Raw genomic sequence first — 25,055 nt, forward strand, 5'->3', positions numbered from 1 at the left:
GACGCCCAGGGGTGGCCGCAGGGCTTCAGCGTGACCGCCACGGCGTGGCTGGGGTTCGGAGGCCCCAGGGCGGCCACGCGGCCGCGGGCCCGGGGAGGTTCTTAGATTCTGCAGGGTAGTGGGCACCGACTCTGCGGAGCGGCGCAGCAGGACACCTCCCCTAAGCGGGGTGGAGGGGGAGGGGGNTTGAGGAGGGCCTGAGGTCGGCTGTCCGGGTCCCAGCACCTGGCGGGTGGAGGGAGCAGGTGACTATTGTGGATTAACCCCCACACCCACCCCTCTGTGTTTACAGAACCACCCCTTAGTGCCTTTCCTCTCTCTTGTGGAGGGACACTTGGGTCCGGGAAAGCCACATAGGATTTCAGACACCGTAGTAGAGTTAAAAAGCATGGATTCAAATCCCAACTCCACTATGAAACTATAGGAGTGATTAACTATGAAACTATAGGAGAGTTGTTTACATTCTGGCGCCCCAGTTTTCACATTTGGAAAATGGAGGTAGTAGTACCTATTGAATTTATTTATTTATTTTTATAAGGAGAATGGGTCTAAGGGCTTGAGCTAATTCTCAGCTTGAAGACATTCAGTGAGAACCCAGAACATCCCAAAGAGTTATGATAAGAGCCAAAGCTTATGTAGTGCTTACTGTGGCCCAGGAATTAATTAACTCATTAAATCCTCACAAAAACCCTGTTCAGAGGATCCTTATCTCTTTTCTAAGTGAGAAACTGAGTCACAGTGTATCCTACAGATAAGTAACTTGCTGGAGGTCGTGAGGCTGGAAAGTAGCAAAATTGGGATTTGAATACAATCAGTCTAGCTCCAGACTGATGGGATTCTTTATGCTAATCCAATCGTTTAGACCCAAAGTAGTAATAAAAGAATATTTGTTGAACTCTGCTTTGGGGGTGGACAGGATTTTTGTACTTGAGTGAAGAGGTTTTCCGGTTGTTGGAAACAGGGTGATCAAAGCCTTGAGTTTTGAAAAACTCAGACCCTGTCTTCTGAGCTCTGATGGGCTGAAGAGTTGGTTGATTTGGGGAGGAGTAGTGAGGGGGCCGAAAAGGTGTATGGGGGTGGGAGGGACAACAGAAAGTTTTCGAAGGGCTCATTTCTCTAGGTTGGACATCTTTTCTTTTCTTTTCTTTTCTTTTTTAATATTTATTTATTTTTGAGAGAGAGAGAGTGTGAGTGGGGGAGGTCCAGAGAGAGGGGGAGACATGGAATCTGAAGCAGGCGTTTGCCTCTGAGCTGTCAGCACAGAGTCCAACACAGGGCTCGAACTCACGTTAGGTCATGACCTGAGCTTAGACGCTTAACCGATTGAACCACCCAGGAGCCCCTAGGTTGGACATCTTTAATGAAGGTCCACTGACAAGGCAGGTGTGCTTTATAAATAAAGGATTGCTCCAAGAGGTTAAATAATTTGTCTGATGAAACCACTTCTGGCTCCGCTTAACTATTAGTGTATCTGTACTGCTTCCTCTGTCCCTTTGTGGCAGAAACTCATTTGTCACTGATGGATTTCTGATCCACACAAATGCAGGTTAGTTTGCACTTAATGCTTGGCATCGGTGCCACGTGCAGATGTATGAGACAGGCCTAAGGAAGGGGAGCTGGGTGTCTGTAAAGAAGTAAAATGTTGCAGTGGAACTTGGAGGGCCTCTTTCTAAGAAGGTCTTGGGGACTGTGGAATGTTCAAGACTTGGGCGTGGCGGTGGCAAGTTTGCTCACCGGCTGCTGTCTCCTTACGCTCTAGTAAATTACGTGTCGTTGTGCTTTCAGGTATATGGGACAGGCTACTCATCAACCCCAAGCCTAATCACAGAAAAACTTCCACTCTTCAAACGGTTCGGATAGAGAGGAGTCCCTGTAAGTATCTTTCCCTGCCTTCATCTTACCCCTTTCTCTCTCTCAAACCCTCTATGATGTTAAATTTTGCCCATTTAAGTAGTAGAGTGAACCCCAGTCTGGCCCGAGCTATTTGTCGTTGCCCTGGGACTGCTCAGGGGCTTAGTGTCTGAAGGAGTTGCTCACCATGTATTCCGACCGTAGAGTTTCATTTGAGTCTTTTTAAAAATGTTTTTCATGTCTTGTGATTGCAGTTCTGTGGGGCTTTGTATGTAAATAACGTCATTTCATCTTTTGGCAGCCCTGTTTTACAATTAAAGGCCATTTCCTGACCTTTACCACCTTCTTTCTTTTCATCTTCTGTCCTCCGGACATTTCAATCGTGTGTTGCATAGCTGTGTCAGTGACTTTACAAGTTTTGAGAACTCACGTGCACAGTTATGTGCTGGGCTTCTTTTGAGAGCTAATGCCGTTAGGCATACCTTGTTTATTGACTCCCCTATACTTAGCACAGTATAGTTATTACCCCTGTTTTACAGATGAGTAAATTAAGGTTTTGATTATTTATTTATTTTGAGAGAGAGAATGTGCATGCATGGGGGAGGAGCAAAGAGAGAGAGTGACAGAGAATCCTAAGCAGGCTCTGTACTCTCGGAACAGAGGTTGACTCGGGGCTCCGTCCCATGAACTGTGAGATCATGATCTGAACTGAAATCATGAGTTGAACACAACCAATTGAGCCAGACGCCCCTAAATTGAGGTATTGAATGGTTAAATTAACTTTATTTAGGACACCTGTGGTTGCATATGACTAAACTCCAACTCCCATTGCCTTAAGCCAAAAAATAAGTTATGTTGGCCAGTTTGGTTGTGGGGACAGGGAGCAGCGATCTCAGGTACCCCTCCCCTCAGGTGCTCGCTGCCATCCGGGGTCTGCTGCCCTGACTCAGCTCTGCTTTCCCAGGTGTTGGCTAAATCTAGAACAGGCCCTTCCTCCCCATGTGGCAAGCTGCCCAGTTTATCAGCAGCTCAACCAGTCATTTACTCACTCAGAAAGAAGGGGTCTCTTTCTCCTCAGTTCAAGCCAAAGTCCCAGGGTGATCTCTCATTGGCCTGGCTAGGTCACAGTTTCGCTGTATGTGGTGTTGAACCAAAGCCTGGTAACCAATGCTGTGGAACAGCTCTGCATCGGGTAAGGCACAAGAGTGACCAGGAATGACAGAGCTTAAAAGGAAGGTGAGGGTTATGGGAAAAAAGGCGAACAATGTTGGGTAGGTAGGAACAACCACTCCTCAGTTAACACGCCCAACGTAATTCAGGCAGGAGGTAGAACTGGGGTTCTGCGAATAACCTCGTTAGCCTGACGGCAAAGCCTCAGAGCGTGGTGCATGTAACTATTACGTCATACTTTCTCCTTATTCAGTTACTGTTGGTTGAATGCCAGCATTCTAGAAATGTGCAGTTCTGGGGATATACGAAAACACAAACATTGAGAAATATTCGCTAATTTGTGTGGTCCTATTGCTTTAAGGATTCAGGAAAAAGGATGGAAGTTTTTTAAATGGAAGAAATTTGAGATTTTTAAAATTGTAGCTATTGTCATTAGGATTACTTTTTAAAAAAATTTTTTTAACATTTTATTTATTTTTGAGAGAGCATGAGTGGGAGAGGGGCATTGAGAGGGAGACACAGAATCCGAAGCAGGCTCCAGGCTCCAAGCTGTCAGCACAGAGCCCGACGCGGGGCTCAAACTCACAGACCATGAGGTCATGACCTGAGCTGAAGTCGGACACTTCAGCGACTGAGCCACCCAGGCGTCCCTGATTACTTTTGAAATCAGAAGTGTTTTATAGGAAATTCTGGATTTTAAAATTTGAAGGTTGGCCAAAGACTAACAAATATTGATACACTCTTTTTTCTCCTTAGTATTGGACCAAGTGCAGACCTTTCTCCCACAGATGGCTCAGGCGAATGAAAAGCTAAGAAAAGAAATGGCCGCTGCACCGCCTGGGCATTTCAATATTGAAGACATTGATGAGAGTCTTGGAAAAGTGATACAAATGGTAGCTATGCTTTGTTTTCACTTCATCAAGTAAAATTTACTGGTATGCCTCGTCATCTACGAGAGAGGACTTTCCCATTTTAATTCCAAGTGTTAGTTTCCTTCTTGCAAATTCAGCTCACGTTTCCAGCACTGCGTGGGAATTCAGTCATTTTATTATTACGGATCTTACTGACCAGTAAGCTTCCTTGGGTGGAGCTTAGAACTTTAGTAATAGAGAATCATAGAAGGGCTTTTAAGGTCAAATAATACATTTGTTATCTTGAAGCATTAATTTACTAAATGTCCTAAGTGAATTTTTTTTTTCCATCCAAGCCTAAAAGAAGTAATCATAGCCTGATTGATTGAAAATGCAAAAATAAATGATGTGTTTAATGCAATAGCTGGTTACATAAGCCACGTGGAAAATCCTCTCAATTTAGACTCACATCTTACTTCTGCCCCGGGGTTGCCTTTATAACCCTTGTGTCTGGACAGAGCCAACGCCATTGTTGAGAATAATAGTCCATTCAGCAGCAGCTCTGGTCATCGCTACCTCCAGAATATTCCCAGAGCCAGCCACTCTGCATGACGTCCGCAGCTGCCACACTTGGTCCACGGAATCGTGGTCTCCCCGCTGGACTATTGCAGTGACCTCTCCACAGGCTCCCCTGCTTCTGCCCTTTCTTCTTAGAATCTGTTCTTCACACTGGGTGTGGCCCAGGCCCACGATCCCATCACATCTCTGATGAATTCAGTCCTTCCGGGGCCCGTGGGGTCTGCCTCCAGCTCCCCACCCCACTTCCCTCCCGCCGGGCCCCCTCTTTCCTGTGCTCCCGCTCAGCCCCCTTGCTCCTTGGCCTGTTCCCTCTGTGGAGAAGGCTCTTCCCCACATTTCTGCAGCTTCCCTCCCTCTCTCTCTCCTCAGCTGTCACCTCAATAAGAGGCTTCTCCCCGATGGCCCGTTAGTAGCTTATCCCGTCCTGCTTTACTTTTGTTCATTTCCACTGCCCCACACTGTGCTTTCTACGTCGGTGTTCGTTGTTTTTCTTTCCCAGCTAGAACAGCGGTCAGCAAAGATTCTGTGGAAGGGGCCCGCTAGTAAATACTTCTGCTTTGTGGACCGTGCTGTCTCTTGTGACTGCTCATTTCTGCCGTTTTCACACGAAAGCACCTGTAGATGAAATGTCATGAATAGGCACATTTTATCAACGTTATTTATGGACACTGAAATCTGAATATATATAATTTTTATGGTTTATGAAATATTCTTTTGATTTTTTTTCCTACCACTGAAAACTTAAAAAAAGAAAAAACATTCTTAGCCCACAAGTTAAACAAAAGCAGGTAGTGGGCTGGGTTTGGCCTCCAGGCTGTAATTTGCCAATCCCTGCTCAAAAACCTAAGTTGCACAAACGTAAGTTGCAAGGATTTTGTTGCTGCTCTTGTGGAGTCTCTAGGCCCTAGTGTGGGGCCTGGCTCATGGTAGGACTTGTTAATATTTGGGAGTTTTTGCTGTTTTTTAGAGAGCATGCACACACGTGTGCATGAGCTGGGGAGGGTCAGAAGGAGAGAGAGAATCTTAAGTAGGCTTTGTGCCCAGTGCAGATCCCGAGATGGGGCTCGATCCTACGACTTTGAGATCATGACCTGAGCCAAAATCAAGAGTCAGGCACTTAGCCCACCCAGGTGCCTTTATTAATATCTGTTGAGCACATATTGTTGAATGTGTTCAGGATATATAGAATCGGGTTGTGGGGGGACTTTTTAGACTTGTACTAAATGTACGTCCTTATGGTGGACTGTGGCAGCTGAGAGAAAAAAGTGCCATATTGTATTAAGAACACTTCTTGTCCCCTGTGCTTCAGTATTTGTGCTAAATGTCGGTTCTTCCCAGGGCTGTTATCACAAGTCTTTAGGCAACTGGCATGGAGTAAATTTCTCACATGGTGCTTTTGGCAGGATGTGGCCTTGTTTGAGATGAATCAATCCGATGCAAAAGAAGAGGACGGTTCAGAAGAGAGTTCGGAGGACAGCTCAGAGGACAGCTCCGAATCTGAGGAGGAAGATGACGGCACCTCTTCTGAAGTCACCATAGATAACATTAAGCTTCCTCATTCAGAAGAGGGAAAAGGCAAGATTGAGGTTTTGGACAGTCCAGCCAGTAAAAAAAAGAAAGAGTAAAATAAACGATCTCAGAAACGGGTGATCTCTGCTTGCTAATTCTGTGGAAAAAGAACGTGGTCTGCTGGTTATTTTGCATTTCAGGTATCTGTGGTACTTTCATGTAATATTAGATGGTTTTTGTTTCTCAGAGAAACAGAAGCTACCTTTTAAAGAACTGAAATAGGAGCATCTGGGAAATCTTCTAAGAGCAGACTGTAGTTGATCTCCTGCTAAAGAGATTCCCTTTAGAAAGCTTAGCTTTGTTATGGTGACAAATGAATGTGCTGGCATCTTCTTTCTTCAGCATAGACTTCAGAAATATCAAACTTATTCTAATGTAAAAGTACAAATCATTTGTTTGTTTTTGTTTTAAATTTATTCTCTTGAATAACACAGTGTAGGTTTTTATGGGATATTGTAAAGTCAGATTTGTTACCATCAGAGTGGGTTCAATGGGGGAGGGCTTTTTTGAAGAGAAAATTTTTTATAAGGAAAAGAATTATTTATATTCAGCTGCCCTCAGGCATATAGTTTCATTTAAACACACACACACACACACACACACACACACACACACACACACACACACACACACACAAGTCCTTTCCAGTTTGAGCTGGAAATCGGGTGCTCTGTGGTTTCATCATTATTGCTGACTCTCCAGCCACGCGGTGCATGTAGAATTTACTGCTTGGAAAAAGTCACAGTTTTTTGTTTGTTTGTTTTTTCCTTTTTTTCCATAAGGCAGATTTTTTTTGATTGAGTGATTAAAGCTATTCTGCACAGTTGCCTACAGTTTAAAACCTGTCAAATGGAGAAAAGAGGGACATCACAGAAAAATTAGGGTAGGGGACACAAAGAGCTGTATACACAACTGGTTTTCCCTTTCAGAGTCAAAATGACCCCATGCTGGCGTCGCCTTTCTGCCTCATCCTTGACCTTCCTAAATTTGTTTCAGATCTCATGGGACTGGCTTTGCTCAGGATATAGGCCTGAGGATTTAAAGGACTATCTCCAAGTGGGTTGAGCTGATGGAATTTGTGCCCTAAAGTTCTAGGTCTCTCTATTAACTGTTGCTACTCCTCATATCATCATCTTGTAAATGCTCTGAAGGTAATTCTCAAGGTTCTTTTTGGTATTTCCCATTGGAAATTGGAACCTGCTCTTCTGGGCTGTGCCTCGCAAAATGTATGAAGAAACAACCAGATCTGGAAATGAGATTCCTCAGCTAGAAAGGTTATTGTGCTATATTTTGTAGCACCAAACAACAGCGATGAATTTTCGGTGTAAATATTCAAAGATTGTCTCCTGCCAGCTATTATATTATGCCACATCATGGAAAGAGTTGCATTTGTCTGGTTTCCTACTTAGCGTGGCACATGGTGCAGAATAGGCACTGAATAATGTTATCAAACAAATTAATGGATGTATGAGGGCATATTAGAAATTTTAAGCCATGGTAGGCTGCTCCTGGCAGGGGAATATGAAGGTGTAACTTCACAAGAAATACAGCTTCATGGTAGAAATATGCTGAGTGATCAGAGAGAGACTAAGTCAGTCTAGAAATACACACCAGTGTGTAGAATATGAGTATTTCCCTCCTGCCATGGCTATCACATGCGTTACAGTGAGCCTCCCTATGCAGTGAGGGAAGTTGACTAAACTCAAGTCCTCTGGACATTCTCATGACCTAGTAGAAAAAAGAAAAACATGAAAATTTAATTTATGATAAAGATGTCATTTTAAGTGAATGTCAAATGGATGAATTATTTAGAGTACAATATTAGAACCGACTGTTTCAGAAAAGGTTAGATCTTGGTCTCATGCCATGTGCTAAGATAAATTATATGTGGATTAAAGATTTAAATAGAAATTAAATTATAAGGGTTCCATACTAAAATATGGGTGAATATTTAATAGTGAAATAATTTGTTTTTTCAGGAAGCAGGAGTCAAAAGCTTTTTGTTTTTGTTTTAAGCAGAATGTCAAAGTCTGAAATCCAAAGGAAAAGAGCAAAAAACTCATTCGCATAAATATTAAAAGCCAGAGGGAAGTAAAGAAATTTGAAAGGCAAGGGACAAATTGGGAAAAATATTTGCATTATAAGAAAGAATGAGCGTCAAGCTGTAAAGGGCTCTTAACAAATTAGAAAAAAGTCTAATATTTTAAGAACGAAAAGGTCAAAGTACGTATTCACAGAAAAAAAAAGTTTCAATCCATATATGAAAAAACAAAAAACAGAGAAACCAAGATTGTATTCTTCACTTACCAAATTGGCAGATGGGACACTAAGAGGTAATACTCCTGAGCCCTTTCTGTGCCACCCACTAGTGCGTTTCGTACTCAAGTCACCACCACTCAAGTATAAAAACCTAATCCGAGCTGCACATTTGACATTTGTGCGCTTTGCTGAGTGCATGTTATACCGTAATTTAAAAAGCCGTTTTGTTTGTCAGCAGTTTGCCCTTCAGTCTATGGGAAAGTAACATCACTGCTGTGCTTTGGTTGGTCCGACCTGTGCTTTCTCTGCTGGACGCTTGGGCGTGAGATGCGGCAGCTGTTTGGACAGCGGGTCTGTTCCTGCTAAGGCTCTTGAGGCGGTTCCCCGAGCTTGCTGGAACACCGTCCCTCCGTGGCTCTCCCAACAGTTACAAACCTGAAAATCAGGTGTGTGGCCTTTGAAACAAAAATTTCATTCTGAATGAATCTCCCATCTAGTCATAATACTTTAATTGTGCATGAAATATGGTGCTTATAAAATACCTGCCTTGCAAAGTAGCTCATTATTTTTCCTGTATCCTCTACCCCAGTAGGGAAAGACCAGAGAAGTTGACTTGTATTTCCCTCAGTGCCTAGCATAGGGGCTTTCACTTGGTTGAAATGTACAGTAAATGTTCATTAAACTGCTATTTCTCTCTTTATGTCAGTAAAGTAATTTATCTTAAGCTTTTGTGGTACTTGATCCAGAAGAAACAAGACAAGGTGAGCATGACTGGTAGACTTTTCCAAAAAATTTAATGCTGGAATTTTTGTGGTTGGCTCCCCACCGCTGGGTCATTAGAAACCCTTGCCCGTGATTGCAAAGTGAAACAAAGGACGTCACTGAGTCATTGCATTAAATAACTGTAGATGGAACTATCACTAGACTTTGTTTTGTGACAGAATTTCCTAAGTGTTCAAAAAACAAAAAACCACCACCTTAGGAGCTCATTCTGCTTGTGACCACTTCACAGGTGAGGCTAGGCCACTGGTGGAGCGAGGCTTAGTTCGGCCTGTCCCACCTGGCCCCCGTGGGGCCTGTGGTCACTCTGCCACAAGCACAGACCCCAAAGCTCTCTAGACCAGATTTCAGCCCAGCCACTTACCTCACTTTCCCCATCTGCAAAATGGGGGTAACCATCCCCTCCTGGGGTTTGGTAAGAAATGAGTGCGTTGATACACAGCATGTGTTTACAACAGTGCCCAGAAAATATGAGGTGTTATGCAGCTGGAGGAATAATGCACAGTGGTGGTAAGAATTTGGGGGAAAGTGTTTGGAACTTAACAGATATGTTCATAAATTTCTGCATAAGATTTATTGCAAAGTTTAAAGTAACAAAACCAATGATGTCTGACATATGTCTGAATGTCCACCAATGGAGAACAAGTAAAGCCACTAAACATGTGAAGAAGCATTGTTTATTGACCCAGAAAGATGCTTGTATATTGTTAATTGAAAAAGAAAAAAAAAAGGCAGCTAACAATGTACAGTAAAATATATTTTCATAGAAAAAGTCTGGCACAGTCTCCAGTATCTGTGGTTATTATTCTGTAAGAAGTTTATGGTTGAATCTTCCCTTCCCCTGTGACGTATTGTTACATAATTAGGTATTATGCAATCACTTAAAAAATCCACTTGGGTATTATTTGCATTAACAGTGATGATAATCACCCCCATCCACCATGTCTCATATCTGATGATCTCCTTTGATCCAGGTTGCCCTTGACAGCTCGCACTTTTGGACCCAGTTTGGTCTCGCAGCCTGTCTCTAGCTACTTGCACGACAGCTCCTGCAGACAGTGACTGATATTTGGTGTGTGCTGCTGTTCACCACAGGCCCTGATGTAGACGTTGGCATTAAGAGCCATCCAGCTTGGTTAAGACCGGCAGCTTCACTGCTTAGAGTACCTGTTCTACAGTGAATAGCTGTGTGATTTGGGCAGGTTACTTCACCTCTTTCATTTGAAAGCAAATACTGATTGAGCTCCTTCTACGTATTAGGCGTTGTAGATGCAGCATTGAATAAAAGAAGCACCTGTTTGTGAAGCTTACATTCTAAGGGGACGACACTGATGATAAGTAAATACATGCTAGGCTGTGATGAGTGCTACGAAAATAAGGCAGGGTAAGAAGAATAAATAATGACAGGCAGGTGAGGTATGAATGTGGGGCATACGTGCTAGAAGATTCGTCTCTAGTGAGACGGGACTGGAGGTGGGACAGGAAGGAGGCAGTCAGCCAGGAGCTTGTACGTAGGCAAAGAGCTGCAGGGAAAGGCAGTGGTGTGCTGGCGCTGGCTTCCGCTTGGTCTGAGTGCACGCGTCTCTGCAGCTTGAAATCCGCTTTGATGAGAGCATTTATACACAGAAGTTAGCAAATGCTCCAATAATTTATTTCCCCCCGAGAACCATTTGGTAAATATGTACCAGCACACCACTGGAAGAGGAATGGCAAGTGCAAGTGTCCTGAGGTTAAGAGTTTGGTCTGTCTGAGGAACATCAAGGCAGCTGGGACAACTAGACGAAACAGGAGGAAAATTCTTAGGAGATGAAGTCAGAGGTCGCAAGGAGCAAGATCGGTAGGACTTTGTAGGCCCCAGTGAGTACACTGGACTTGATTCTAATCGAATTGGAAGGTTGGAGCAGAGGAGTAACAGCATCTGACTTAGACTTTGAGCAGAATTACACAAGGAGGAATCGGGAAGACCAGCTGAGAGACCTGGGCGGTGGCCAGCGTCCGCAATGAGGACGGCTCGGTGGTGGTGGGGCCAGTAAGAAGAGCGCCTCCACTTACTCATTTTTCTCAGACGTGAAGATTAACTAAGACAGCATTTACAAAGTGCTTAGCATAGTGTGTGGCGCACAGGAAACCCTCAATAAATGATAGCTGCAGTTACTACTGACCCGAAAAAAAAAAAAAGGCCAATCCTGGGGGTGGGGAAGGGGTGCTCATACCTAGTTAGGAAGACAGATAATTTCAGCACCAAGGGTAAGCACTATGTTCCTCACAAGGGAGAGTGTAGAGGAGACCCTTAAATGGAGCTGGGGGTAGGAAGCCATAAGGGTGTGTGAGCAAAAGGGGACTGTATTAGCAAAGGCATGTGGAAGACGATTAGAAGGGCCTAGAGGACAACCCGCCTAGAGTGGCCACACCTCCCGATGCAGGTGACAGTCAGCTCACAGCTTTATCCTTTAGCAAAATAATCCATGATCTGAAAGAACAGTGGTAATTGTCTCAAAAAAAATTTTTTTTAAGTAATCTCTATGCCCAACATGGGGCTCACGAGACCCTGAGATCAAGAACCACACGCTACACCTATTGAGCCAGCCTGGGGTCCGGAAGAGTGATAAGCGAATTATTCCCTATGTTAATTAAATCACCTGGTAGGCTGTGGGTCATGACGCTCCAGTTCAAATTCACTGGGATTCCATGAAGGCTTTGATTCTGATCAGCAGTCAGATATAAAAACTCAAGCCAGTAGGAACTTTAGAACTCACTGTGGCAGAGGGTGTGAATCTCCAAGCCCGGGCTGTAGGAGATCTGCGAATCCCTTGAAGATACTTGCAGAGGGAAGGGTGCAAGGGAATTTGGGCCGTAGAAGCAGGACAGAGGGGCTCCACAGCTTTTATCAGATTCTCAGAGGTGTGGCCCAAAGAAGATTAAAAACACTGCTACCAAGATTAATAGGGGGAAAAGTCAGTCCTGAAGAATGGACAGGGTTTTGTTGTGTGCCATTTTATCTGTTATTAAAATATTTGATAAAGTGATATTTTAGTTCACATGAAATCAGTTAAAACACTACATTTAAAAGTGGTTCCTTTCTGGGGCACCTGGATGGCTCAGTGGGATAAGCGTCTGACATCAGCTCAGGTCATGATCTCACAGTCTGTGGGTTCGAGCCCCACATTGGGCTCTGTGCTGACAGCTCAGAGCCTGGAGCCTATTTCGGATTCTATATCTGTATTTCCCCCTCTCTCTCTCTCTGCCTCTCCTCCACTCCCACTCTGTTCCCTCTCTCTCTTAAAAATGAACAAACATTAAAAAAATTTTTAAGTGGTTCTTTTCTAAAAGGGTATTATTTTAAGTGAAATGCTCAGAGAAAGACAAATATCATATGATTTCACTCAAGTGTGGAATTTAAGAAACACAACAGATGGACATATGGGAAGGGATGGAAAAATAAGATAAAAACAGAGAGGGAGGCAAATCATGAGAGCCTCTTAAATACAGAGAACAAACGGAGGGTTGCTGGAGCGGGTGATGGGTGGGGGGATGGGCTAAATGGGTGATGGGCATTAAGGAGGGCACTTTTAGGGATGAGTGCTGGGTGTCATATGTAAGAGACAAATCACTGAGTTCTGCTCCTGAAACCAAGACTACATATATGTTAACTAACTTGAATTTAAATAATAATTTTTTCAAAAGTGGTTCCTTTCTAATAAGGCTTTTGTCATTTTATTCAAATATGAACTGTCAATTTAGACTGAGAATATTCATTCCAATTTAGAATTCCAGCCATGCCAAGCTCTGATGGTAAACGAGCCACTGTATAATAAAAAATGCTTAGAGGCCAAATATGCTCTATTGATGCCAGGATCACGCCTGATATTCTTCCCTTTGGATGTTTTCTGCCTCTGATTTGGTTTGTTGGTTGATTCCCTACATTCCCTTTAGGTTAAGTTGCTGACTCTCCAAAGTACCAAGTATTACCTAAGGGCTCCTTCAAAGCCAGAGATAGGAACATTTGCTGAAATTTTATAAAAGGAGGAATAATAGAAGTTAATTTCTCCGACCATCTTCCATTGAAACTGTGATCCAGGAATTCACCTTCCACTCACACGTGGATGGTGATAATTTGCTCACCTAATATTTTTGTCTGACAACAGTCAACCTAGTGAGTCCTGCATGGATTATAATAATTCCCATCTCTCAGGCCCGGACTATGGTCCAAATACCGTGTCAGGTGTGTTCTGCGTATCATTCAATTGACTCCTTCCAGCCCCTAATGAGGTAGAGACTTTATCCCCATTTTATAGATGCCACGGCTCTGAGATATCAGGTTACTAACTTGCCTGAGATCACACAGTCAGTGATCACACAGCAGATCCGGTAGGTAGAAAAATGGAAAACGGGATGTCCTAGGAAGAATGAATGAGTTGCAGAAAGAAAGGCAGTCATTTTCCTTGGACCACTGCCAGTTTTCATTATATGGCATTTTCCGGTGCTGCTGCATCAAGCACTGGGTCAGAACAATGGAGGATAGGAATCAATGACTCCTGCAAGGGGTTGTAGGAAAATTAATTCATCTGGTTAGCTTATCTCAATATATCTTTAAAATAGTGATGGGGGAAACAAAGTGAACTTCTCTTGAGCACCACGAACAAAGCACAGGGCAAGGTACTTCTATTATTGCATTGACTCCTCCAAAATAAGGCTCTTGAGGAAGGCATTGCTAGCATTACTGTCTATCCCCATTTGACAGATAAGGAAACTGAGGCTCAGAGAAGTTGTGTAAGTTTCCTAAAGTCACATGACAGGATGGTATGATATGGACCAAGCTCAGCCTCCAAAGGCTACTGATATTCTATATCATGCTGTGAAATTCACTTTTTAAAAGCTATTTATTAGAATTTAAGCTATTTGGGGCCAGAGATAACGTCATTAAATTTTGTCTACTCCTCAGAACATTACATAGTACCCCAGACCTAGAAGTACTCAAGAACTGTTTGTGGGTTGGGTACCCTTCATGGTGGGTTGAAAAATAGAACATCGAAAGGCACAAAGATGTATCTTATTTCCAAATATGAAAAAAAATTCATTTCACATTCCTTCCAGGATATACTGTTCCTTGAGAACAAAATTATAGAAAATCTTTTTAATAGCTCCATAGGTATCGTTTGGAGGTTAAAATCTGCACACATAATGCAAAATTTCCCCCAAAATGCACCTCGTGTATTACAACTGGCTGATACTGACATTTTTCAAGATGAGCAACGGCTAGATTCGTTGGGGAGGAAAAGCAGCTTGGCGGTTTAGAAATACGTGTGATACACAACCTACTCAAATCTCAACAACTACAAATCGTTTGAAAGTATAAAAGGTATAGTAGAAAACACTCAGGCACAGGTGTAAATGCTTAGACATGGAGCCTGACCCTCTTGATGGTCCATGTGTGTGTTCTTCAACTCGCGGCTGATGCCTCTTCCCTCAGCGCATCCAGGCTTCCTAAGTGTGTCAGGAGGTGAGGAGGGGGCTGTCTGCAGAGGGCTCCCAACGATAGTGCTCACTAGTATTCCAGCGTCACTGTCTTGGTTTTGAGGTATTCGTTTAGGGCCTCCTCACCTAGGGAAGAGAAAAGCACTTCCTGGGGCATTGTTCATAAGTGGATGTGATGTCACCGGACTTTTGGACCCCAGTCTAGGTGTTATCGATCACTGAGCAGCTAGGATGTGGCCAAAACCAAGTCTTATCAAACTGTAAAAGTTCATGTGAGTCACCTGGAAACCTTGTGAAATGGGAGATTCTGATTAAGTCCAGTGGAGGCCCTGAGGTTATGCATTCCTAGCCATCACCTGATGGTGCAGATGCTCGTGGTCCATGGACCACACCTTGAGGAGTAAGGGCTTAGCCCACCCATCAGGTCCACTGAGGAACCATGTTGGCTTGGTCAGTCCCCACCACAGACCTTTCTCCCTTATTTTCCTGCCTGATGACAAGCTCTTCTCTCTATCCTTTGCCCATTTAGGCTGAAGAGAAGTGGCCAAGATACTGTCCTTTGGATTATATTACATGTAGCAGAATTGAGCAGAAGAAAGGAAGGTTGAGACCCTTTGGTGTAATCTTATTTTAAAGATAAGGATAATGCAGTTTTCCCTTACATTTTATACAGAAGACTATATCCAGGCAAAAAACAAACACAAATAAATAACTAGGTTTGCTCTCTTTTTCTATTCTATTTTGAGCTGGTACAATTGTCAATTTCTACGGCAGTGAAAGGGCATGAATACCGAAAGCGCAACTAATGAGTATATGATCTCGGAAGTTGAACTAATTAGGGAGAGAAAGAAACTATTTAGGCAAATTCTATTGTTTTATAATAAACACTCTTTACCTTTAACTCAGTGGAATTTAAAATGAGGGCCACTTTTATTGCTGTAAATACATTACCAAAAGTGACCAGGAAAGAGTAGATGTAAAAATACCCCCAAATTAACCAAATTTATATTAGTGGACTGTAGTTTCAGTAAACCACGAACATTTCAGTTTTTGAAACAACATGCCAGACTGAGGTGGGGAGTAAGAATATGGACTCTACAGCTAGACTGCCTGCTTGGAATTCTCCTTCCAGTGGTGGCTGGCTGTACGACATTGGGCAAGTTACCCAACCTCTCTGAGCCCCAGTTTCCCCATTTATAGAATAAAGATAATAATGGCACTTACCTCCCAGGACTATTGTCAGGATGGCTTGTGCTATTACAGGTAAAGTAGTTAGCATAAGATCCGGTCTATACGTAGGTAGTATTCAAAGTAAGCCATTACTTGAAATGTGATAGTGTCATTGCCCACAAAAAATTACCTTTTGGACTTTTTTGCAACTCTAAATATGAGTTCCCAGGCTCCCAGAAAACTCTGCCAGTTGCAGTATTGATTCTGAGAGACCGCCAAGCCACTTACAGACAAGATCTATTCTTGGAGCTAGCTGAGGAGTGTCCTCCACCCATTTCTCTTTCTTGACTCCACTTCGTCCCATGAAAGCTAAACCAAGTTCATGCTGAATGTCAGGTAAAAGGCCAAACATAGTTTAGCTAAAAGATACTTTCTTTTCAACACTAATCTTTTAAAAACACGTTTCTTTTAAAGTGCCGTTTGTGTACTTGTCTGAATGTATGTTAAATAAAAATGTTTACCATTAAAAAACAAGTAGTGCCCATATAAGCCCAGAGACAGCTGCCATATAGGAAACGTCCTTCAAAGCAATACCCCAGTGTTGCATGAAACATAAAGCAGACTTCCATGCAACAGTGCAAACCAAGGGAACCTGCGGTAGAAAAGCAGAGCTTACCTAAGTCTTTTCCGAAGCCAGATTGTTTCACCCCACCGAAAGGGGCGGCCACATCCGTCTTGTTGTAGGTGTTAACAAAAACCGTTCCCGCTTCTAGTTTCTCGCTCACATACATGGCCTTATTGATGTCTCTTGTAAAAACCCCCGAGGCCAAACCGTATTCCGTGTTATTTGCTCGCTTCAGCACTCCATCGATGTCCCTGCGAGATGTTTTTAGGAAGACAACATATCGCTGAACGCAAAGCAAAACACTCTCATGTCATGTTCTCCTCTTTTCCCTCTGCATGCTAGGGACGGAAAAGCGTTACTGCCAACTTGCTTGAATTTTTATAAGAGAAATATGCCCGGCTTACACCAAAAGATACTCCCAACAAGATACTAGATCTCTAGCATTATACATTTCATATATATATCATGTGACACTTTTTAAAATCTAATCTGAAGTCATCTTTTCCATTTTCTTCTTGGTTCTCCTTCACAACCTCCCACTTCCTCCCCTCTCCCTCGAGTCCTACCTGGATATATTCTCAGTGCACTCCCCATCTCCTCCCCTCCTCGCCAGATTTTTGCATACAGCTCAAGGCTCATTCGGTGCCTCACCCTGAAGCCTTCCCAGTTCCCACCAGTGCCAGCAGGGTGTAGTGGCTCTGTGAGTGGGCTCTTGACCTTGGGCAATTGACTTCATCTCCGCATGCCTTTGTTAATTGCAAAACACGGCAATAATAATAAAAGACCCATTCTTGTTTTTGCAAGGATTAAATGAGCTAATAGTGCCTGGAACACAGTACATGCTCAGTAAAAGTCAGCCATAATCAGGGAGCACATATTCCAAATTCAGTATTTTGATTCACCTCTTTCTACCTCCCAGCTACACTAGAGGCTCCCTGAAGGCAGGAACGACATTGTATTCTTCTTTATACCATGGTGTCAGATCATCAAATGAGAGTGCAGTCAATTAATAAAATTCCATAAAAGGAGAGCAACGTTACTCCTTAAATCATGATTCCCCTGCCTTTTGACTCCACGTGTGTGCCCTCTCAGGAGATTGGAGCCGTGACCCTGCTCATCTCTCGGCTGGGACCAGTTCCAACGTGTCTGTCATGGTATGAGTATCTCATCTTTAAGAGTGTCATCCTAATGTTTAAAACTGCATGACTTTTCTACAGCACGGCCAGTAAGTACAACCCGAGTATTTCATCTGGTGCTCGGGCCAAGAAAGAGGCTCTGTCCCCAGACGGGAGGAAAAACTAATTGTGCAGGGCTTTTAGGACACAGCACAGGTTTCAGTGTGGTGGCTTCTGAAGAGAATTTCCAAGGTAATCTTGGCTACACATGACTTTAAACTCGCACAAGAAATTTGGAACTGAACTTAGAGTGAACTGAGGCTCTGCTAAAACGCTCACGCTTCTTGATGCACCGCACGTGGTAGGGACTCAAATATTTATTGACTAGCCTAAGGCAGAAAGATGGCTTTATGCCATTATTTGTTGGGGACTATCAAGATGACACAGCTTCATAAGACACCTGGGCCTACTTCTAGGATAACAAGCATGCCAGGGGCAACAGCACAATAGCAAACATGTCTTATTTAATCTTTAGAATGACACAACAGGATAGATGCTATTAGTAACATCACAAAGAAACCAAGGCTCAGAGTGAGTAAGTAACTGGCCCTAGCCCATAGAGGCAGCCAGGTGCAGAGGCAGGCTGTAGATTCTACCCGCTGTGGCTGCCTTTGACCCTCTGTGGTTAATTGCCCATGTCCTTGTCTGTCTCCCCCATTCAGCTGGTAAGCATCTCAAGGACAGGAACTGTGACCTTTCTGGTTTATATCCTATAAACCTGGCTTCTAAAATCTGCATGGTTAACACAAAGACTATCCTACGGGAGGAATTTATGAGGAAAAGAAGGTTAATAGGGCATCCTTGGCTCAGTGTGTCACGTCAGAAGTTTGCTTACTATAGCTTAGTGTCCCCAAATATATCTTACAATATGTCTATCAAAGATCAAGAGGGCCGGCTGGGTGGCTCAGTTGGTTAAGCGTCTGACTCTTGATTTCGGCTCAGGTCATGATCCCAGGGTGGTGGGGTTGAGCCCTGCATCGGGCTCTCTGCTAAGTGAGGACCCTGCTTAAGATTCTCTCTCTTTCCTCCTCTTTCTGCCCTTCCCCTTCTCTCTTTCTCTCTCTCTCTCTATAAATAAATAAATAAATGAACACGGAGTCCTTGGAACTTGGTGTTCTATTTTTTCCACTCTCTCATTGTTTGAAGGAAAATTCAAGCCAGAATTCTGAAGAATTTTGCACAGTATACCATGAGAGTCTATTGTATTAAATATTCTTGTATGAGCTCAGTTACCACATGACCCTCTTTGGTATGCTAAACACTTTGGAAAGCTTCCTGTACTGCCACAAACCAGTATATAATTTATGGTTGATTATATGGTGATTGTGGACATTTCTATAAAAAGCTGAGTGTTAGGCTCTTAGGTGCATAATCCCCTCTGAAGGCAGAACTCTTTCCTTGAGAAAATCATGTGTTGCCTTCCCTGGGATCGTGAATGTGAAAACTAGTTTCGTTATTCTCCATTATTTATCTTGTTCCAGAGACGTTGTAAGCATTGATGTACAAAAACTAAAATTTAGTCAGCTAAAATTCCGTACTGTCAGCCATTGACTTAAGCTCAGAAGCAAGAATATATAACCACCCACGTTGGTCAGCCTTCTCTCCTAGTTATTTAAGTCAATTATTGTCATATAGTTGAGAATTACATGTTCACTGATTTTATGGTCTGTAAAATCAGCACAATGGCTGAGGCAAAAATACTTATCTAGTCAAAACCTGTTAAATTGTGCCTGAAAAACATACCCATTTTGGAACTTAGAAATGACCATAATAGGCCCAAATGACTCCTCTTTGGCAAGGTACATGTGGTCTTCCACATCTGTGAACACAGTCGGTTCCATAAAAAAGCCTATTTGAAAAACAGGAAAGATGATCAATATAGGGTAATTAATTTTTAATTAATAGTTTGCTCATTTAATTTATAATTTTTTCTTCCTTTCTTGATCAATAAAACCAAGACAACTTTCATTTTCCTATTTAGTGTTAGCATTCCTACGTTCTTATTTTTTAATCTATTTATTAACAAAATTTCAAGCATATGTTAAAGAAAGTAATATAGTCAATTGTAAAATAAATATTTACTCCTATTTTGCTATCTTGGATTCATTTTTTTCCTTGCTGAAATAATTGAAAGCAAAGTCTAGAGATTACAATGTTCACCTTCAAGTATTTCAGTACAAACCTGTAAAAAAAAAAACGATTTTTTTACTTCCCCACAATACATGATCACATCTAACAAAATGAGTGCTAATTCCTTCTTCATGATTTATATTTCACATTTTTTTTCTCAAAAGTATGTTTCTTACAGTTGATTTGCTTGATTTGGGCTTCAAATAAGTTCCACACATTGCATTTACTTGTTGGATCTCTTAAGTATCCTTGAATCTAAAACCTTTCACCCCTTATTTTTCATGCCATTGACTTGTTAAACACATGGAGTCAGTTGTCCTGCAGAATACGTTGCATTTAGATTTGTCTTTGTGACTCTGGGATGATATTTAATTTGTCCCTCCATCCAGGTGCCTGGGCAGCTCAGTCCATTAAGCGGCTGACTTCGGCTCAGGTCATGATCTCACAGTTTGTAGATTGGAGCCCTGCGTTGGGCTCTGTGCTGACAGCTCAGAGCCCAGAACTTGCTATGGATTGTGTGTGTGTCTCTCTCTGCCCCTCCCCCACTTGTGCTCTGTCCCTCAAAAACAAATAAATGTTAAAAAAATTGTTTTAATTGTTCCTTGATCCCCTTTATTTCTCATAAATGGAAAGTTTGACCTAAATTCACAATTAGATTCAGTCTAAACATTTTTGGCAAGAACACCACAGAGGTGACGCTGTGTGGTACCTGTTGCGTCCCACAGGAGACACGTCATCCCTGGATGTCCTGCTTTCACTGTTGCTAAGAAGGACCAGAGGCTCCCAGCTGGTGACAACTTGACCTCTCCATCTTAAGACTGTATTTTTCTCCTTGAGCCTGGCAATAATCCTGGGCAAGAAACTTCGGTACCTTGTACATACTCAGCTACCCGCCCCCCCCACCGATCCCTGTCAATCTCTCTGCTGATAACTTTAGCCTCCCTTGATAACTGCCTGAATCGACCATTTCATTCAGTTAGGGGTGCAAAGTGGTGATTTTTCTATTCTACCATTTTTTTCTACATTAATTAGCAGGCACTCTTCTGTTAACAAAAAAGTCTTCTTTATCAGCCACTCAGTGTACCCAGACTTTGGGTTCATACAGGAAACACAGACAAATGTTACCTTTCCCCTGCTAATGATCAATTTGCAGAGGAAGGTGTTGGAGCACAATCCCGGTATGCCTCCTGTGGAGGTGGTCTTACCTGGCCTTTGGACTTGTCTTCCCCCGTACACCAAGGTGGCCCCCTCTTTCACTCCAGCTTCACAGTACTGCAGAAGCTTTTCCAGATGGGCCTTATGATTTTGGGGCCCGTGATCAGTAGATCTGTCAAGTGGATCACCAATTTTCATCTTTTTAATTTCTTCCACCTGTTTGTCACCCAGTTCACAAAACACAATTCACTGTTAATAATAATAATGGATACCCTCGGTTTAGCTTCCACCATGCGGTGGCTGTTATACTAGCTGTCAAAAGATGTGCTATCTTCTAGTCTTCACGGAAGCACTGGAATTGGGTATTTATTAACTCCATCTTACAGATGAAGAAACTGAGGCTTAGACAGGGTAAGTGATTATTACACACAGCCACTGAATATAGTAGAGCTTCCCTGACTTGAAAGCCCAAGCTGTTAACCACTGAGTTCTAATAGACCATAAGCTACGTATGTTATATTCAAATTATCCTGAGTTTTTATCCATTAAAATAACAAACCCAATGTTCTGGAATTTTTGTTAATAGAGCACAATTTTACTCTTCTGGGCAGAAGAATTTCTAAAATGGCCACGTTGTTATCTTTTTTCTCCCCTCAAATGTGGGCAACTGCCCTTATGGCATTTTCACGGTATAGCCATGCCAGAGGAATTGCTAGAATGTTCCGATAAAAAGCCATATTTATTGTGCAATGTTCATCAGAGGCATGTCTTTGTAATCATTCCCTATGCATCTCACTTCTTAACCTACTTTTGCATTTTCTTCTTTATGTATCTTTAATGTGTATTTATTTTTAAGAGGGGGGAGGGGAAGAAAGAGAGAGGAACAGAGGATCCGAAGCAGGCTCCGTACTGACAGCAGACAGCCCCATGTGGGGCTTGAACTCATGAACTGTGAGATCATGACCTGAGCCAAAGTCAGATGCTTAACCGACTGAGCCACCCAGGCACCCTTGCATTATCTAATGTTAAGTCCATTTCCAGTAAGAAGAAAGAGTGAGAGTTACCATGACCCAATAGGGCCATGAGTTTGCATTTAGGCCTGGCAAAAATCCCTCAGTAAGTACTCAAGAAATAGCTGCTGAGTGAGTGAATGAATACAGATTACATGCATATAAAACATGTTTCTTGATGGACTGATAAGGTAGACTCTTGACATTTCTGGTCTCAGCATTTGAAATATCAACAAACTGTAATTGTGAGAGCTCTGTAACTTGTATTTTACCATGGTACAAAACTGAATTACAGGGGTGCTCAGGAGGTAGCCACTGCCCACCGCCTGCCTGTCTGCAGGTCTTATTTCCTTTTCTTTTCTTTTTTAACTTTTTAAAAAAAAAATGTTTATTTATTTATTTTGAGAGAGAGCACAAACAGGGGAGGGACAGAGAGAGGGAGAGAGCAAGAGAGGATCCCATGCAGGCACCACGATGTCAGCGCAGAGCCTAACATGGGGCTTGATCCTGTGACCCTGGGATCATGACCTGAGCTTCAATCAAAAGTCAGATGCTTAACTGACTGAGGCACCCAGGCACCCTTGGTCTTCCTGTTTTCCATTCTCATGAAGAAAGAATGCCTTTTCTTCTTGGGAATGGGGAGAAGGAATTGACTCTGAAAGAAAGAAGCCAGTGCTTCTTTTTCAAATAGAAACAAATTCATCATTACTGTTACCATAATAATGGCATACTGTGTTATAGTTTAGATTAGTTTAGCCACACAGTTCATGTTAATAGTTCTACAAATGGTTTCTTTTGGTCTTATGTGTATAAAATCATGACCAATCTATAGGAGGTATGTATGTGTGTATTTATCTATATATTTCAGTGGAGGAAATGAGCGGCTATCCTATTAACTGTATATTGATGATTTGCAAGGATCCAGTAGTAGATCTCTCTTAGTCAATTCAGAAATTTAAAATAATCTAGGAGTATTTTTCCCATAAGTCTCAAGGATATAATTTACTATAAATGCAGAGCAAGGTATAGGCAATGAAAACTCTTAAGGTTTTTTTTTTTTATAGAGACCGATACCTTTCCACTACAAAAAATTGCAAACACATATAAAAGTAGACAATATAATGACACTCCATGTACTTATCACCCAGCTTCAACAATTACCGACTCTTGGCCAATTTATTCCCCCACTCACTTCTGCCCCTCCTGTGTTACTTTTTTTTTTTTTTTAATGTCTATTTGTTTTTGAGAGAGAGACAGACAGACAGACACAGTGTGAGTGAGTGAGGGGCAGAGAGAGAGGGAGACAGAATCCAAAGCAGCCTCCAGGCTCTGAGCTGTCAGCACAGAGTCCGCGAACCATGAGATCATGATCTGATCCAAAGTCAGATGCTTAATGGACTGAGCCACTCAGATGCCCCTAGCCTCCTGGGTTATTTTGAAGCAAAATCTACACATCATATAATATCCCCTGTAAATATGTCAGAAAGTAGCTCTCCAAGGTAAGGGCTGTGTCATTTAAAATATATATGTAAACCAACTTGACAATAAACTATACAAATAAATAAATAAATAAAAGTAAAAATAAAAAATATGTTATTTATATATGTGGCACAGTACTAGTATCACACCTAAAAATTCATCACTGATGCCAGAAGTACTTTTCAGGTAAAAGTAGTTTCTGCACAAGTCAGAAAGAAATTGGAAGACGCCTTACCACTCTCGTCACAAATTCGTCGTGGATGGCTTCTTCCACAAACAACCGCCCAGCTGCAATACAGTTCTCTCCTTTGTTGAAAAATACTGCCCCCATGCCCTTCAGCAACAGAAGAGACAATATTAACAGTACTTCCGATTGTCCTAAGATCGCCCACACTGAGAATTAGATGTTAATGGAAGACAGCAGGAAAACAAAGAAGTCAGAGAAAAATACAATGCCTTGGCCTCGCTAACAGCTAACAACGAAGAGAATTGCTTGGGGATACTCAGTTCTGATCTGGCACAATCTTAGGGATTTTGTTTCCCCCTTTTGGGTCCAGGAGCACTAAAAAAAAAAAAGTGTGTGTAACAGAAAGGATACACCACAAAGAACCCATTTTGCAAGAAAATCTACATTATTCGATACACTTAAATGTAACACTGGTATCCCAGATTTTGCTTTTAAAATCTTGACATCAGTTTGTATAAATCATGAATGTTTAGAAAGACTCTCTTGTCCCCCAAGTTTTAAATACAGCTTAATGATACAAGTGTCAAGATACTAGTTTTTAAATGAAGTGCTTTAAGCAGTCCTAAATCTAAGCATCAAGAGAATGGCTTCTAGTTATAACCAGACAAAACCAAATCTCATTTTGAAATTTCTGATAAAAAAAGGAGATGAGACAAGTTTTAGAAGCAGGCGCCTCTTTGGGGAGATTTGTCCCCTTCTTACCATTCGCACGGCCTTGTCAAGTTCACAGTCATTGAATATTATAAGTGGGGATTTGCCACCAAGTTCAAGGGAAACTTTCTTCAAGTTGCTCACAGCACAGCTAGAGGAAAATAAATGAGAAATGAGCATTCTCTCACGTGGGCCTTTTTAACAATAAATTACCACTTAGTGTGGAAAATATAATTGAGCCTCAGAAATATTAAGAAACTTGTTCAAAGACAAGACACGAACGGTAGAATGATGGTAACTGTTGAAGCCTGGTGCTGAGCACACGGGAGTTCATTCCACTATTCTGTGTGCTTTGTACATATTAGAAATTTTCCATAATAAAAAGTCTTTATAATTCTGTGATGTAGTAATTAGAGATCCTCATGGATAAATTTAGATCCTTTAAGAAATATGATTACATAAAGGCCTGACAAGGAATTTAATCTCTACCCAGATTCCTGAAGCATTAGGGAAACAAAGGATCAATTTTTAGAAGTATATTATTTATTTCCCCTTACTGGCAAAAGTATTGCTACTTAAAACATTAAAAAATACCCCCAAAAACTCACAAAGAAGGAAACAAATAAGAAAATTCCATTCCATGTCTCAGCATCCATATTTTTACCATTTTGATATATTTATTTCCAGTTTGTGTCCAACCATAGACTTTGCCCTATTTAACAGGGGTACAATCATGCCATATATACAGTTTCATACTTTATTTTGCTTTCTATTTACCTTTTAACAACATTTTTCAATATTATTAAAAATTCTCCATGAACATGATTGCACAGCACTCCATTACACTGACTCAATTTCTTTTTTTTTTTTTTTTTGTTA

The 25,055-nt window shown here is 42.0% G+C and overlaps 2 protein-coding genes across 2 annotated transcripts in view; one reads left to right on the forward strand and one right to left on the reverse strand.

Moving 5' to 3' along the window:
- The window catches only part of NOPCHAP1 (NOP protein chaperone 1), a 6,743-nt gene extending 274 nt beyond the window's left edge, over positions 1-6,469 (forward strand). Inside the window, exons 2-4 of the mRNA XM_077761996.1 lie at positions 1,786-1,872; positions 3,778-3,914; positions 5,855-6,469. Coding sequence (XP_077618122.1) covers positions 1,786-1,872; positions 3,778-3,914; positions 5,855-6,076 — 446 coding nt within the window. The 3' untranslated portion in view covers positions 6,077-6,469. The remainder of the gene's footprint in view (positions 1-1,785; positions 1,873-3,777; positions 3,915-5,854) is intronic.
- A 3,251-nt stretch (positions 6,470-9,720) lies between these two features.
- ALDH1L2 (aldehyde dehydrogenase 1 family member L2) overlaps positions 9,721-25,055 on the reverse strand; it is a 63,642-nt gene continuing 48,307 nt past the window's right edge. Inside the window, exons 20-25 of the mRNA XM_077761959.1 lie at positions 24,228-24,327; positions 23,514-23,612; positions 20,840-21,005; positions 19,248-19,353; positions 16,381-16,580; positions 9,721-14,660 (exon numbers count right to left, since the gene is read on the reverse strand). Of these exons, the coding sequence (XP_077618085.1) occupies positions 14,605-14,660; positions 16,381-16,580; positions 19,248-19,353; positions 20,840-21,005; positions 23,514-23,612; positions 24,228-24,327 (727 nt within the window). The 3' untranslated portion in view covers positions 9,721-14,604. The remainder of the gene's footprint in view (positions 14,661-16,380; positions 16,581-19,247; positions 19,354-20,839; positions 21,006-23,513; positions 23,613-24,227; positions 24,328-25,055) is intronic.

The sequence above is a fragment of the Crocuta crocuta genome, unplaced genomic scaffold, assembly GCF_008692635.1.
Source record: "Crocuta crocuta isolate KB4526 unplaced genomic scaffold, BGI_CrCroc_1.0 scaffold193, whole genome shotgun sequence".
Lineage (NCBI taxonomy): Eukaryota > Metazoa > Chordata > Mammalia > Carnivora > Hyaenidae > Crocuta > Crocuta crocuta.